At 38.4% G+C, this 12980-nt stretch overlaps 1 protein-coding gene across 2 annotated transcripts in view; it reads right to left on the bottom strand.

The window, feature by feature from the left end:
• The window catches only part of Mtmr6 (myotubularin related protein 6), a 63361-nt gene that overhangs the window by 43799 nt on the left and 6582 nt on the right, over positions 1-12980 (bottom strand). The window contains exons 1-5 of one of the 2 annotated variants that reach the window (XM_023715081.1): positions 12256-12329; positions 5824-5940; positions 1707-1869; positions 421-578; positions 99-227 (exon numbers count right to left, since the gene is read on the bottom strand). In XM_023715081.1, the coding sequence (XP_023570849.1) occupies positions 99-227; positions 421-578; positions 1707-1869; positions 5824-5940; positions 12256-12297 (609 nt within the window). In that variant the 5' untranslated portion in view covers positions 12298-12329. Of the gene's footprint in view, positions 1-98; positions 228-420; positions 579-1706; positions 1870-5823; positions 5941-12255; positions 12330-12980 lie in introns of those variants that run through there. The other variant, XM_004631036.2, reaches the window with a different exon arrangement.

Below are 12980 nucleotides of genomic sequence, written 5' to 3' on the forward strand. Positions count from 1 at the left end.
AAAAAAAAATAATGACAATGTAAAGTAAAAGTATTCTTCTGGATTCTTAAACTAAAAGAGGATATATTAACAAAAAAATTAAAAGAGAAGGTTCCTACCTTTTTTTCTTGATGATAATAAGAAAGAACTGGGAATCTTCCCTTGCTCCGAAATTTGGAACTGCCAACAATTACTGGTGTGCTTGCTGACTGGGGAACATACAGTTCTCTGGGATAAGTTTCACAAATCTGTAAATATCAAAATATGATTCATCTATTACAGTTCAAAAACCATAATGTTAAAATTCACCTTCAAAAACTTTTCAAATTATCAAGTGCAAGAACAGTACATTACAATATATAGAAAACTTGCTGCTATGACACTCTCTGCTCCTCTTATACTAACATTTTCTAAATTTTCTAAATAAGGTTGCTAAATTACCTTGTATTCTCTGTTGGCATCAGACAACTGCCAGTGTGAATTTGGCACTCCCATCCTCTTATATTCTACAGCAAGGTCAATGAGTTGCCAGCCTTGTAATCGTTCAGAATCATTTTGTTTGGGATTATAGGAGAATGCATAGAGATCTTCATATTTTGCTATAAAATACAACACATAAAACATTAAAAATGTGATCTATAAGACTTAATACACTATAAATAAAATTTCTCAATTTGTCTCTGAAATTTCCACAGATAGCTAGTAAATGTTCATACTATATTTGAAGTGAGTATCTTCTAAATTCTGTGATATAAATGTTTCTATCTGAAAGCACATGTATGAATCTGAGATGCAATTTGTCAGGAAAAATTAACTAGTAAGGAATATAGTTAGACTTATATTTTAAATGTTCTATTGCAATATTTTCTTAAAAGTCAAATGATAAAAACACAAGTAGCTATTTCCTACTCACAACTTTTCCCAAATGACATGTAAAATGGAAAGAACAATGCCTAATGATAAACTAGAGATACCACAGAGTACACAAAACTGCATTACATAGCCCTACAGGAGTGTAGACTGAAAATAGCAACTGACCTCAGAAGCACACTTACTTCTGAAGAGTAAGTGGGGAAGCATCTTTACTGTATGCTCTCGCTTAACATAGGAGAAGAGAGTGCTGCAGGTTCAAGTGGACACAAATCTGCTCCTGAGACCAGGCACGCAGACTGCCACCCAGGTTGCTCAGCTGAAGCCCAGTTCAACATGTAACCCAAGTCATGTTGGGGATAAAGGGCCTCCAGACTTCCAAGGTACAGGCAGGGAGAAAATGTCTCTTTAGGGCCTATCCACACCTCTACTAAAATAGGACAAACTCTCTGTCCCTTGGTTTATCTGCCTTTTGTCCCAACCTAATCTATTAATATTTTAGCCCCACTTCTACCAGAGGAACATGACCTTCCTTATCTTTCTATTTATTAATATCATTTTCCAAGTCAGTTCCATTGTTCATGGAGTACGAAGTACTATTTGCTATCAAGAAATTTTTATACTATAAAGTTGCCTTGGTCTACACTGTAAGTGTTTTGCTTTGGACAGCACTCAACCCAGATCAATTGTCTCTAATTATTTGTAAGTCATGGAGATGGAGTTGGGAAGGGGACAGCTGAAAGCACAAGAGCCTGACTATACAACTTAAAGTACAAAATAACAGTAATGGGATATTAAGTACTTTGGGCAATTCATCTCAAATTGAGCATGTAAACTTTGGTCTCTAAGAACAATACCTTGTTTTGACAGCTGTAGCAGAGAGTTATAAATATCATGACAATCTCTTTCTCTGGGAACAATGAAATGCACAGTCCTAAAGTTCTTGCACTGAATCAAGAGTGGACATCCAGAAGTAGTCAAAGGAAGTTTTTCTACTGAGGCAATGTGGTGGTGCAATATCTGCGGCACGAAAAAAATTCAAATCATCAATGCAGAAAGCACTAAATATTTATTCTCTTTCAGAATGCATATTAGGAATGCCTCCCTCTAACAACATCTCAAATATTATATCTAAGCTTTCAAAGCCACAATTTATAAAATGAATGCATGCCTCTAGCCAGAAATATAGGCAACTTCCCTCATACCTCTGTCCACAGAATAAATATTTCCTGAGGAAATGAATAAAAATTCCTTCTACAAACTCAATACTGAGATCTGATTGTCACTGCCACCTGCTACTTTGTTCTTTTACAACATCTACTATTTGCAATATCATTCCTACTTTTCATAGCACAGTAAAGATTATATAATATACATACACTGTATTATTAATATTATTACACATGACATATCTAAAGTTCACGTGCAAGATTAACTGTATATAATAAAAATGCATGAGAAAACATTTCTATAAAAAAACTATACATATCATAGATTATTATTAACATATACACATATGTAGTCCCTTTGCATGGCTAAAATTCAGCACTGCTACTCTTTATTTTAGTGAGCCTGAGTTAACTTACTCAAAATGATCAAAAATAGAGAATAAAGTTCAAAAAACTAATTGTAGTCTTCCAGACTGTTATGATCCCAAATAAAATCCAAAAGTATTTGCAAAAGAATGGTAAAGGGATCTGGGTCTATCTTTACCTAGTCTATGTGGTTCTGAAAAAAATGTGTAAAATGAGACAATGGGACAAAAGTATATAAAGCACCTTCTAAAATTAAAATGCTATGTCTATGAATCTAAAACACTAAGCAGACTTAATTCAGGAGTAAAGGAATGTACTAGTAAGAAAGCACTGTAAACACAGCAGTAGGAGAAAATAATAATATAGATAGCTTTGGCTGCTCTCTCCAACTATGCTTTCAATTTCTAAGGAATCTGAAGCAATGATCTAGCCCTACTAGCCAAAGGAACGATGAATCTATACTTCACACTGTCTCTAAGAGATGAAAACACCCAGAGAAGATACTGAGGCAGGTAGGTAGAGAAAGGTCTAAAGAGTGAATGAAGATTTGAGTAATGGTTTCACAAGGTACCATTCAGCAAAACTCCAGGCCCAGGTAGGAGGGGACCCAGTGCTTCAAAGAAATACAACTTACCCAAGGTCAGTCTCTAGGTTGAGCACCTACGTCCTTGCTACTATCACAAATCAACCAAATGGCCTCCTGGAACTCAAAGAATTCACAGACGAAGGAAGTATGTACCAAGAGCAGTGACCCGGCGCAACGTGGTTGCTCTAGCCTTGATGCTATTGCTTAAAAAAAGGCCGCACAGCTGTGACTTACTGAGCCACTACTGTGCTTTACACCTAGATGCTGTTCCTATTTGCTCTCATCTAAGAATCACAAGAGTCCTACATGAAGACTAATGCTAACCCTACCCCATGGCAATACTAAGCTCAAAGTTAACACAGCACAGATACTGAGTTCTGTTATCCTCTTCATCTTCCTTAATGGCAATACTCATCTCTCCCAAGAAATCCAACATGCCAAAAATCTGTGTTCTCTGCCTCCCTTAAAGTTTCCAATCAATCAGATGTTCAAGAAAGTCAACAGCAGACAACCTAGAGAACTTCTCCCTGATAAAAGGAGATGAGGGTTCTAAGGAGAGCCCACTCTGTTTTGGGAGGTTTATTACCATTATCAGTCAAACACTCACTGAGAGCAAAAGGGAGCAGAACTGGCACTGGAACCCAAGCTAGCTGGCGGCACCACATAAGCTCCTCTTATTTAGTATTTTGTTCTACCTGTGTGGCACTAAAGAAATCACCACCTTCCTTAACTTGCACGTTCTGTCCCCCTCTCCTATTTCTCCCGAGTACTCATTATACATCTTACTCATTTCCCCACTAGAAGACACCAAAAGGAGAGAACACAGAGCTCAAAAACAGAACCTCACATACATGAAAGATTTGTGTATGACAAAGCTGGTTCTAAAGCATTAAATCCAGAACTTTTATAAAACTAGTAAAGACAAATTATATTAGAAAAATCTAATGACCAAAATATTTAAAAGGATAACTTCTTTGAAATCAGCAAGTTGGCATGAAATTGTAGATCTTAGCAGACGGCATCACACATCAAGTAGATAGCTGCAAAACTTGAACTCATCACAACAGCATTAGGAGGCAGCTACGAAATTATTCTTTTTTTTTTTTGGTGGAACGGGGGATTGAACTCAGGCCCTTGTGCTTGCCAGGGAAGTGCTTATTCTACTGAGCTATCTTCCTGGCACCATGCTATGAAATTATTACTGTAGCACAGTATACACTACACAAATATTATGGAAGTAAAACACTGCAAAAGTTAACGTGTAAAACCTGTATTTGTGTGCTAAATTTTAATAAATTTTAATTTTTTGTAGATTTGTTTATACTTTATGACTACTATCTACATATATTCATGAACATGTATCTATGGTTTTCTTACTTTATCCAATATTTCTATGCTACATGGCTCATTTGTAAGTTTTTCAAATTGTTGTAAATTTCCAAGAAAAGAAGAATGTAAGTGGACCTGCAAACTTCAAACCCATTATCTGAAGAAAAACAAAACAAAACAAAAAAACAAATAAAACAAACCAAAACACATTATCTGATCAAGGGTCAAAGGTATACTTGAGAGTATACTTGCATTTATATGAATGTATACCCCCCAAAATATACGTATACATACACACATACATGTGTTATATATACATATATACCAGATGTTTAGATATGTGGATGTACACTGCAATGTTTACACACTGGTGCCTCTGTTCACAAACCTACGTCTGTCTACAATTCTGGGTGCAACCGAATTATTTGTGAAAAGAAGCATTTATGAACTCAAGTATTGTATGTGATATTACTGATTTAGAAAAGGGAGGAGCGGGCCTGTGAGATGTCTAAGTGCATGCTTAGGCAAGTGCAGGGACCAGGGTTCAATCCCAGGTACCATATGCCATGCTGGCCCTGCCCCTGGACAGGTTGAGCCAGCTGAATTCAGGCTGTGCTGGTACACACCTGTTATCCCAGCTCTGGGGCAGCTGAAAACAGGAGGATCACTATGAGACTGAAAGAATTCTCAGGTAAGTAACTAATGCCAAAAGTTTTGTTAAACATATTTGCATGTTTTCTATCTACAGTCCCCTCCCACCCTGCATGTGCTCATAGGGGGGCCTTGGGGAGGTGACCAGATCAGTGGCACATGATGGTCACCATGAATCATTCTACAGATGAGCTTAGAGCTGACCTGCTGTTAGAAAGTAGAGGAAGTGAGCCACTGGGGCTGCGGCCTACAAGTGTTTCTCACTTCAGGCTCCCCTTTACTTGCTCTCAACTTCCCTACCACCATGACATGAGCAGCTTCTCTTCCACTACGCTTCTGCAGTGACACCCATCTTTGGACAGCCAACTGTGAACTGTAAACTGAGTGAAAATAAATCCTTCCTTCTTTAAGTTGTGGGTATTGGGTACAGTGGTCCCTCACTTAGCACAAAGGTTACATTCCAGACACCCTCATGGTAAGTGAAAATCAGCAAAGTAGTGATGTTATATTTATTTCAGTATATATTAAGGCTTTATAAATCCTTCCAACACCCTTATAAATCTTTCCTGCACTTTTAAAAAACACTTCTAATGTTCTTAAATATTTTCTAAACTCGTACACCTAGGTAATTTTAACAACATACAGATATTGTACGGTACTGCAAAATCCTGAAATGCAGCGAAAGATCCGTAATAAAAAATTTACATTAATATTTTTTGAAAACTTGTAAAAGTCTGCCAAAGTTGAAGTACGAAACAGCAAGGGACTATTGTATTTTGTTCTAGTAATAAGGAAAGGGACTAAGACAACATTCAAATTAAAACAACAAAACACTGCCAGTGCTCCAGCAAGTAGTCCTGCTGCAGTCCTTACCCAGGTTTCTCTTTGAAGAGAGTCTATAAATAATAGATGTGTGGCCGTGAGATATAGTGTTCCTGTTAACGCCTTGTTGCCCGTGCTAAACCGGTCAAGCAATTTCACTTGTTCAACCTAAAGGAAAAAGAGGTTAGCATTCTTACTCACAGGACCTAGATGCATCATTTCCAATTTTTTTCTTTTCCTGCTCCAAAATGTAACATCTTATTTAACATTCAATGTTAAATATCTATCTTCTAGGGGAACACACAAATCACAAACACCACACGTATTATTTAGTCACAAACATAAATAACAGGAAAAAGTTTTATTAAAAACAGTACAAATTTTGAGAGGAGCAAGAAAAAAGCAGTGCAGTATGAATAAGGAAAAATAGTTTTTATATCCAAGAGCCCACTTTATCTAAGTTGAAAAATCAAGTATATAAAGTTATTGTCTAGAGTTCCAGAAGTAACTGCTAGGAATTTGGATTAGGAAGCAGTTAAATGCTCATAGATCCTAGCTTGCTTTCTCTACCCTCGCCACCCGCAGCAGAACAACAGTGGCTTTGTGGCAGCTCTGGGCTCTTACACAGTGTTCTTTCCTGCAGAGTACTCTTTGCAGGCTCTTCCGCTGAACTGAATGCTAAGCATCTTCAAGGCTCACTGATGTGCTGCCTTCTAACACAAATCCTCCTCAGAAAATCAACCACTCATGTTTTAGCTTTGTATCCTTTACACCTCTGGATTCCCTAGCACAGATTACATTACACAATGCACTGGTCTCTTGTAGAGAGGCAGCAAGAGACACATGTCTTTATTAAAACACACACACACACACACACACACACACACACACACATTCACGGGAGTGAAGAGTGGGATTAGGATTGGTCAGGAATGTGCAGGAGACTACTACTTTGAAAGTTAACATCCACCCTGACTGGGGATAAAAAGTACAATAACTACCAACTTAAAACTTCTAATTGACAACTACAGCAGCAGTAATCCTTTAAAATTGTGTAACTCTTTAAAACAAGACAGCTAATCATAATTGTTAATCATTAAATTTGTACTTTTCTCACATATATTTTCTTTTTCCTTACTAACTGAAGAAAATGCCCTCATTATGAAATTATTCCCAAAGTAATCAATAACTACCTCTTAAAAGGCTGAGCTTCTCTTGTTCTAACAACAATTTACCCCAAAGGAGAGATTTTGCTTATAACAGATTTGTTCAAGTAAGTTAAATTTAACATACAGCTGAAACACTTGTGTTTTTTTAAACAATGTGTATAGTTAATTTATTTATTTATTTTTTGCAGAACCGGGGATTGAACTCAGGCCCTTGCGTTTGCCAGGGAAGCGCTTATTCCACTGAGCCATCACCCTGGCCCATGTGTATGGTTAAGACAATAAATTAACTGTGAATACTTCCTTTTGGAAACTCAGAAATATGATCTAATTTATATAAGTCATTTCTGACCATTGAACTTTTTTTTTTTTTTTTTTTTTTGCTTTTTGAGGCAGGGTCTTACTCCTATGTAGCCCAGGCTGGTCTCAACCTGTGGTGATCCTCCTGCCTCAGCCTCCTAAGTATGGGAACTACATTCTCTAAGGAAAAATTTCTCTTTTTTTTCTTTCCTTTCTTTCTTTCCTTTTCTTTTCTTTTCTTTTCTTTTTTTTTTTTTTGCTTTTTGAGGCAGGGTCTTACTATGCAGTTCATGCTGGCCTTGAGCTCACTTTCTGGCCCAAGTTGGTCTCAAACTCACAAAAATCCTCCTGACCCAGCTTCCAGAGTGCTGGGATTCAGGATTATTGAATCTGACGCTGAAACCTGCCTGATCATTATGCACTTACCCTCTATTTTTTAGATAGGGTCTCCCTTTGTAATTCAGGCTGGCCTTGAACTCACTATGTGGACCAAGCTAGCCTCAAATTCATGACAATCCTCCTGCCTCAGCCTCCAGAGATTACAGGCATGTACCACCATGCCCAGTACTGGGATACAGGCATGTACCATCATGCCCAGTCTCACTGACCCTTTATGAAAATGGGAAGACTCATTTAGGCATAATGGCACACACCTATAATCCTAGAATTTGATAGGTTAAGGCAGGAAGATTGTGCTAGGTCAGCCTAGTCTAAAAAAAACAGAAAAAGAAAACAAAGAGAAAAAAATAGGCATGCTTCATACAAATATGAAGAAGATTACTCTTGGAAGTCAGCATTTATTTCATTGTTCAGAATATTTTTCCCTTAATTATAAATCTAATTTCATTATATCACATACAACATATCAAATTTGAACACTTTTTAAAACAAATGGGATCAACTACTGTTCACTCTTCTCTGAGAGTGCCAGATTTGGCTGGAAAGGACATCTAGTTAGCCAACAGCAAAACCACGACATAGCTGTCGCCTACTTTAGTTCCTCAACAAATACTATAAAATGAAGTTTTTTTTTAAAAAAAAAAATCTTTTATTTATTTATTTGGCACAGGATCTTACACTACACAGCTCAGACTTGGAGCAATTCTCTGTCTCAGCCTCCCCAGCTACAGGATCACAGGTGTGTGCCACAACTCCCAGTTTCAATGGCCGGGGGCTGGCATGGCGTGTGGTACCTGGGATCAAAACCAGATCCTTGCATTTGCCAGGCAGGCAATTAGACTGCTGAGCTATCTCCCCAGTCCTGTAAAACAAAGTTTTAAGGTCTCTAACAACAACAAAAGTAGACATATATGGAAACAATGGTCATCAGAAAGTATCAACACTACTTAAGCTACCAATCTATGCCAACAACATTCTGTGTACTTCAAATAGTTATGTATAAATATTAAAAAGTATACTGACAACTAGATTTTTCTAATGAATATTTTGTTTTATTATTATCACATAACTAATAATCATATAGTATAGAAAACTTGGTACCCATAATCTATAGATCAGAAATAATATAATTTTGTTTCAGTCATTTTTGGAAGAAAGTTACTCATTTGCTTCACATCAAAACAGTCATGAAGTCAGAGAAAAAGTAAATTATTTTCCTGTAGCTAGACAGTGCCATCTGGGGTGATGGGAGACAGTGATACTCTAAAGGAATGTGCTGCTGATTTTTTGCTTGTTTGTTCTTTTTTTGTGGTACCAGGGATCAAACTCAGGACCCTGCGCTTACCAGGCAGGTGCATATGCCACTGAGCTATGTTCTGAGCCCCTATTGTGCTGCTTCTGTCAATCTACTCCATAACGTCATTTTGGCTGCTATCACTGCAGAAAACCTATTTCAGAAAAACAGAACGTTGGAAATGGAAGGAACCCTTTCAGTGCTTTTTTTGCAGTCTAAGGAATGGACTTTAATATGTTCGTTACAGGGCAGACAGCTCTGATAGTAGATGCATGACTATCCCACCAGGCAGCATGGGACAGGCCCATTAGGTGGTATAAAGGGCCCAGAGACAATCATGCATGTACCTCCCGCTAGTGGCTCAAGCCAATGGGAACATATTACTCTAGAAGATATGGAGATGAGACATCGTCTCAAAATCATCAAGGCCATCATCACCTGTGCTATCAAATCTAGTATGTTCAAAGTTCATGCACCTGGTTTATTTACAAACAGATCTCAGATCTACTCCTTCCCGGTATTGTCTGGAAGTAATGCTCAAGCTCTTTTGAAAGCTGAGATAGGTTATCAGGCACCAGCTGCGAGAAAGAAGGCACTGGGCCAGCTATTTCAAAAGCTCCGCTAAAGTGTGAAATACGTCAAAAATCCCAATGTTCATTCCTTATTCCTTGCGCAATTCTAATTTGGCCTTCAATGTAGCCACTTTTGTGGTCACACCTGAACACACTTGTCTGACCTGAACTGACAGATTGAGTTTGCAGAGCAGGCTGAACACATCACATGATTAACCAAGTTCTGTGACGTATTGTGTCACTGAAATGTGCCACAAGTGGTGACTGTTTTGCTAAAGAAATCTCTGGAGTGGCTCCTGTAACTCAAAAACTCTGGCCAGTGAGCTACCTTTAGAAAGCCACCTTATTTCTTAAGACAAGACTTGTGTGCTCTGCACCCACCTCCTCACAAAGCTGTGCCAACAGATGCGTGTTAAATGAACATTCTTCAATGTGGCAGATAATTTTAATCACATTTTGCAAAATGTTAAGTTCAGGTAAGCTGTTTTGTTTTTTTTTTGTTTTTTTTTAACCAGTCAGTTTTCTTTATGGACAACACAGTGCATAAACTCGTATCCAGAAGTGACCCTTGGACCAGAACAGGGAAAACATAAAGTCATCCAGTCACACACAGAACAGCAGAAAACACCCATTTCAGTTTCCCTAATATGTAATCATTCAAATACTTAAACAGATCTGTAGTTGTGGTGCTGGCTGGCAACAAAGGTGCACACAGGGCTGAGGAGACAGCTCAGCAGTCAAAGTACCTGCCTGGCAATGGTGAGGACCGGGGCCAATCCTCAGTACCGCATGCCATGCTGGTCCCAGGAACCCCAGACATGCATGTCAGCCACCAAAAATGGGTGTGGTGGCGCACAACTGTACTCCCTGTGCGAGGAAGGCTAAAAAAAGGAGAATCACTACAAGTTCAAGCTGCGTGACACCCTGTACTTGTACCAAATAAATAATTTTTTTAAAAAAATTCCAAAGTACATAATACATTCTCCATGCCATCCACCTATAAAATATATCACATGAAAATAAACATTGTTGCCTTGTCAATGTCCATAGACTCATCAACTTGGATTTTGGGCCACAATGACTCATTAATCCTTTCTAACAACTGTGCCTCAATATCCTCTGCTATTTCATTAATTCATGTAAGTATGGGGCTTGCCAAAAGAACACATGCAAGGGGCTGGGGAGATAGCTCGGTAAAATAAGCATTTCCCTGGCAAGCGCAAGGGCTTGCGTTCAATCCCTGGTTCTGTAAAAAAACAAAAACAAAAACAAAAACAAAAAAACATGCCACAGTTTGAACTGCAGCTCTTCTAAAAGTTCACAATAACCTTAGCAGTAGGCAAGTTCAAGTCTTTACCAGTAAAGGGCTTCTTAGCTACAGCAACATAGTAGTCACTAAGAATTATGTTTAGTAGTAACAGTACTGATGAAGTAGTGGCATTCAATAATTGCTTCTGTTCTTCATGTTCACGTGTTTTTTCTTTAGGAAAAATTCAAAGACTTTGTCTTTTAATGCACAGTGCTTGGTCTTCATACAGCAAAGCAAGTTTGAGGTTTTGTACCTTCTGTGGCTATCTGCTCACCACATGTTATATACAGAGTGGGCTTGGAAAATGTGACTCATCTGTTGCAACAAATCTGTAATCCAAGTAAGACTCTTAGTATTTTCTTTTCTTGTAAAGGCAGCTTTCTTCTGCTGGCAGTCTTCAAGTCTTCTGCTATCTCACCACTGGTTCTTTTCTCCTTTTCAAAAAACCTAAAGAAGTCACATCTGCTTGGTACCGGAACTGAACTTATAACCTCACGCTTGCCAGGAAGCTCTGTGCACTGAGCTATATAACCAGCCCAATGATGTTTGTTTTTCACTCGTTCTAGACAGAGTAAGCTTGGGTTTATCAAAACTAAGCAAAACAAGTATACAGTGAAGAAGTGGTATGGACACAAGTGGTAAGTAAAATAGGCAAGTTATACACAGATTAAGATAAATGGCAATTTAAAGCTTGTCACCACATGTAGCTGTTCAATGGAGTAAAACTCACTTGTCATTAAAAATTCTGACTCTAGAGGGAGCTAGTCATTTGCCACTCCCTGATAGTGTTGTGGTATGAGTCCGCAAACAACTGATTTGTTGCGATCTCTCTGCAGTCAGACCTTTGCTAATGTTAACCTACCCTTGCAGCCACTCTGAGATGTACTACTGCCTTACTGCACATCAGATCACTAGAGTTAGACCCTGATGGGGAGTATGCGACCTAGATCCTTTGTAGGCACAGCTCACAGTAGAAAGCATATTCCTGGGAGGCCACTGCATTGACCTGAGGCAGAGCTCAGGGAGTGATATGATAGAGAACAGCTATAAATACAAATGAGCTTCATCTGCTTACCTGCCACTCACATCCTACTGTTAGATCTGGTCCCTAAGAAGGCCAGTACCAGTCTATGGCCTGGAAAGTGGGGAACCCCACTTTACAGAAATCTTATCTGTCTTTTATTTAACCTATTTGTTCATGACTCCCAAAAGTATGGGCTCTGATCTCTCCTGCATTCATACTGTCTGCTACACAGTATGTAACAGAGATTTCTAATGTACTACTGAAATTTTACTGTGTGCTCAGTTAAAGTTAGTGTTTAGCATACACCATTTCACTTCATTCTTACAATTTCTATGCAGTAGATCCTACCATATTATTAGCCCCATACAGTTGGTAGAGGGTAGTAAGAGCACAGTTACGACCACGTGTGGCCTGCCCACCTGTGTTATGATTCTAAAGATGCAATGCTTTTCCTGCCCCATACTGCCTCTGCCTGCGTGTCTCAGAGTTGTAGTAAACATACTGAAAACAAAACAGATTTCCTCTCACTCACTTTACCACTATAATTTTAATTCTGTATTTCAGATGAAAATTAACAGTATTCCATCCTCACTACCCACTGGAAATCATCCTATGATCAGTGTTCAATCAGCAATTACTACCAATTTTATCAACTAGGCATTTCAAAATCTGCTCCTTGCACTATTAATTTTCATCTTAGAATGTAAGCAGCTGTTCATGTGTCCATCTCTTCCATTAAAATAGACATATTCTCAGGGGAAGGAATGTCTCTTTTGTATTTCTGAATGCTGCTAATGGCTACTATAACATTTAAACCAGCAAATATTTGTTGAACTAAGATGAACTACCACAGAAAAATTCCCACAGAAAAAAAAATTAAAGGTACCCACAATTATTGTTCTCTGTTGCACAGTGGGGAAACCAGGTATATATTCAATATTCAAGAATAAATGGGTCACTGCAGTACACTGAGCTCCATACAGACAGTGTCAGGGCACTGGGCGACTCTACCTCACTAAGGAAAACAAGTAAACATGGACAAAGGAGATTCTAAGAAACCAAAAGCAGCACAAGAAGAAGCACTCAAACGCTTCCATGAACTTCTCAGAGTTTTCTAAGTGCTCAGAGAGGTAGAAGACCATGT

Source organism: Octodon degus, unplaced genomic scaffold (assembly GCF_000260255.1).
Source record: "Octodon degus isolate 3935 unplaced genomic scaffold, OctDeg1.0 scaffold00038, whole genome shotgun sequence".
Classification (NCBI taxonomy): domain Eukaryota; kingdom Metazoa; phylum Chordata; class Mammalia; order Rodentia; family Octodontidae; genus Octodon; species Octodon degus.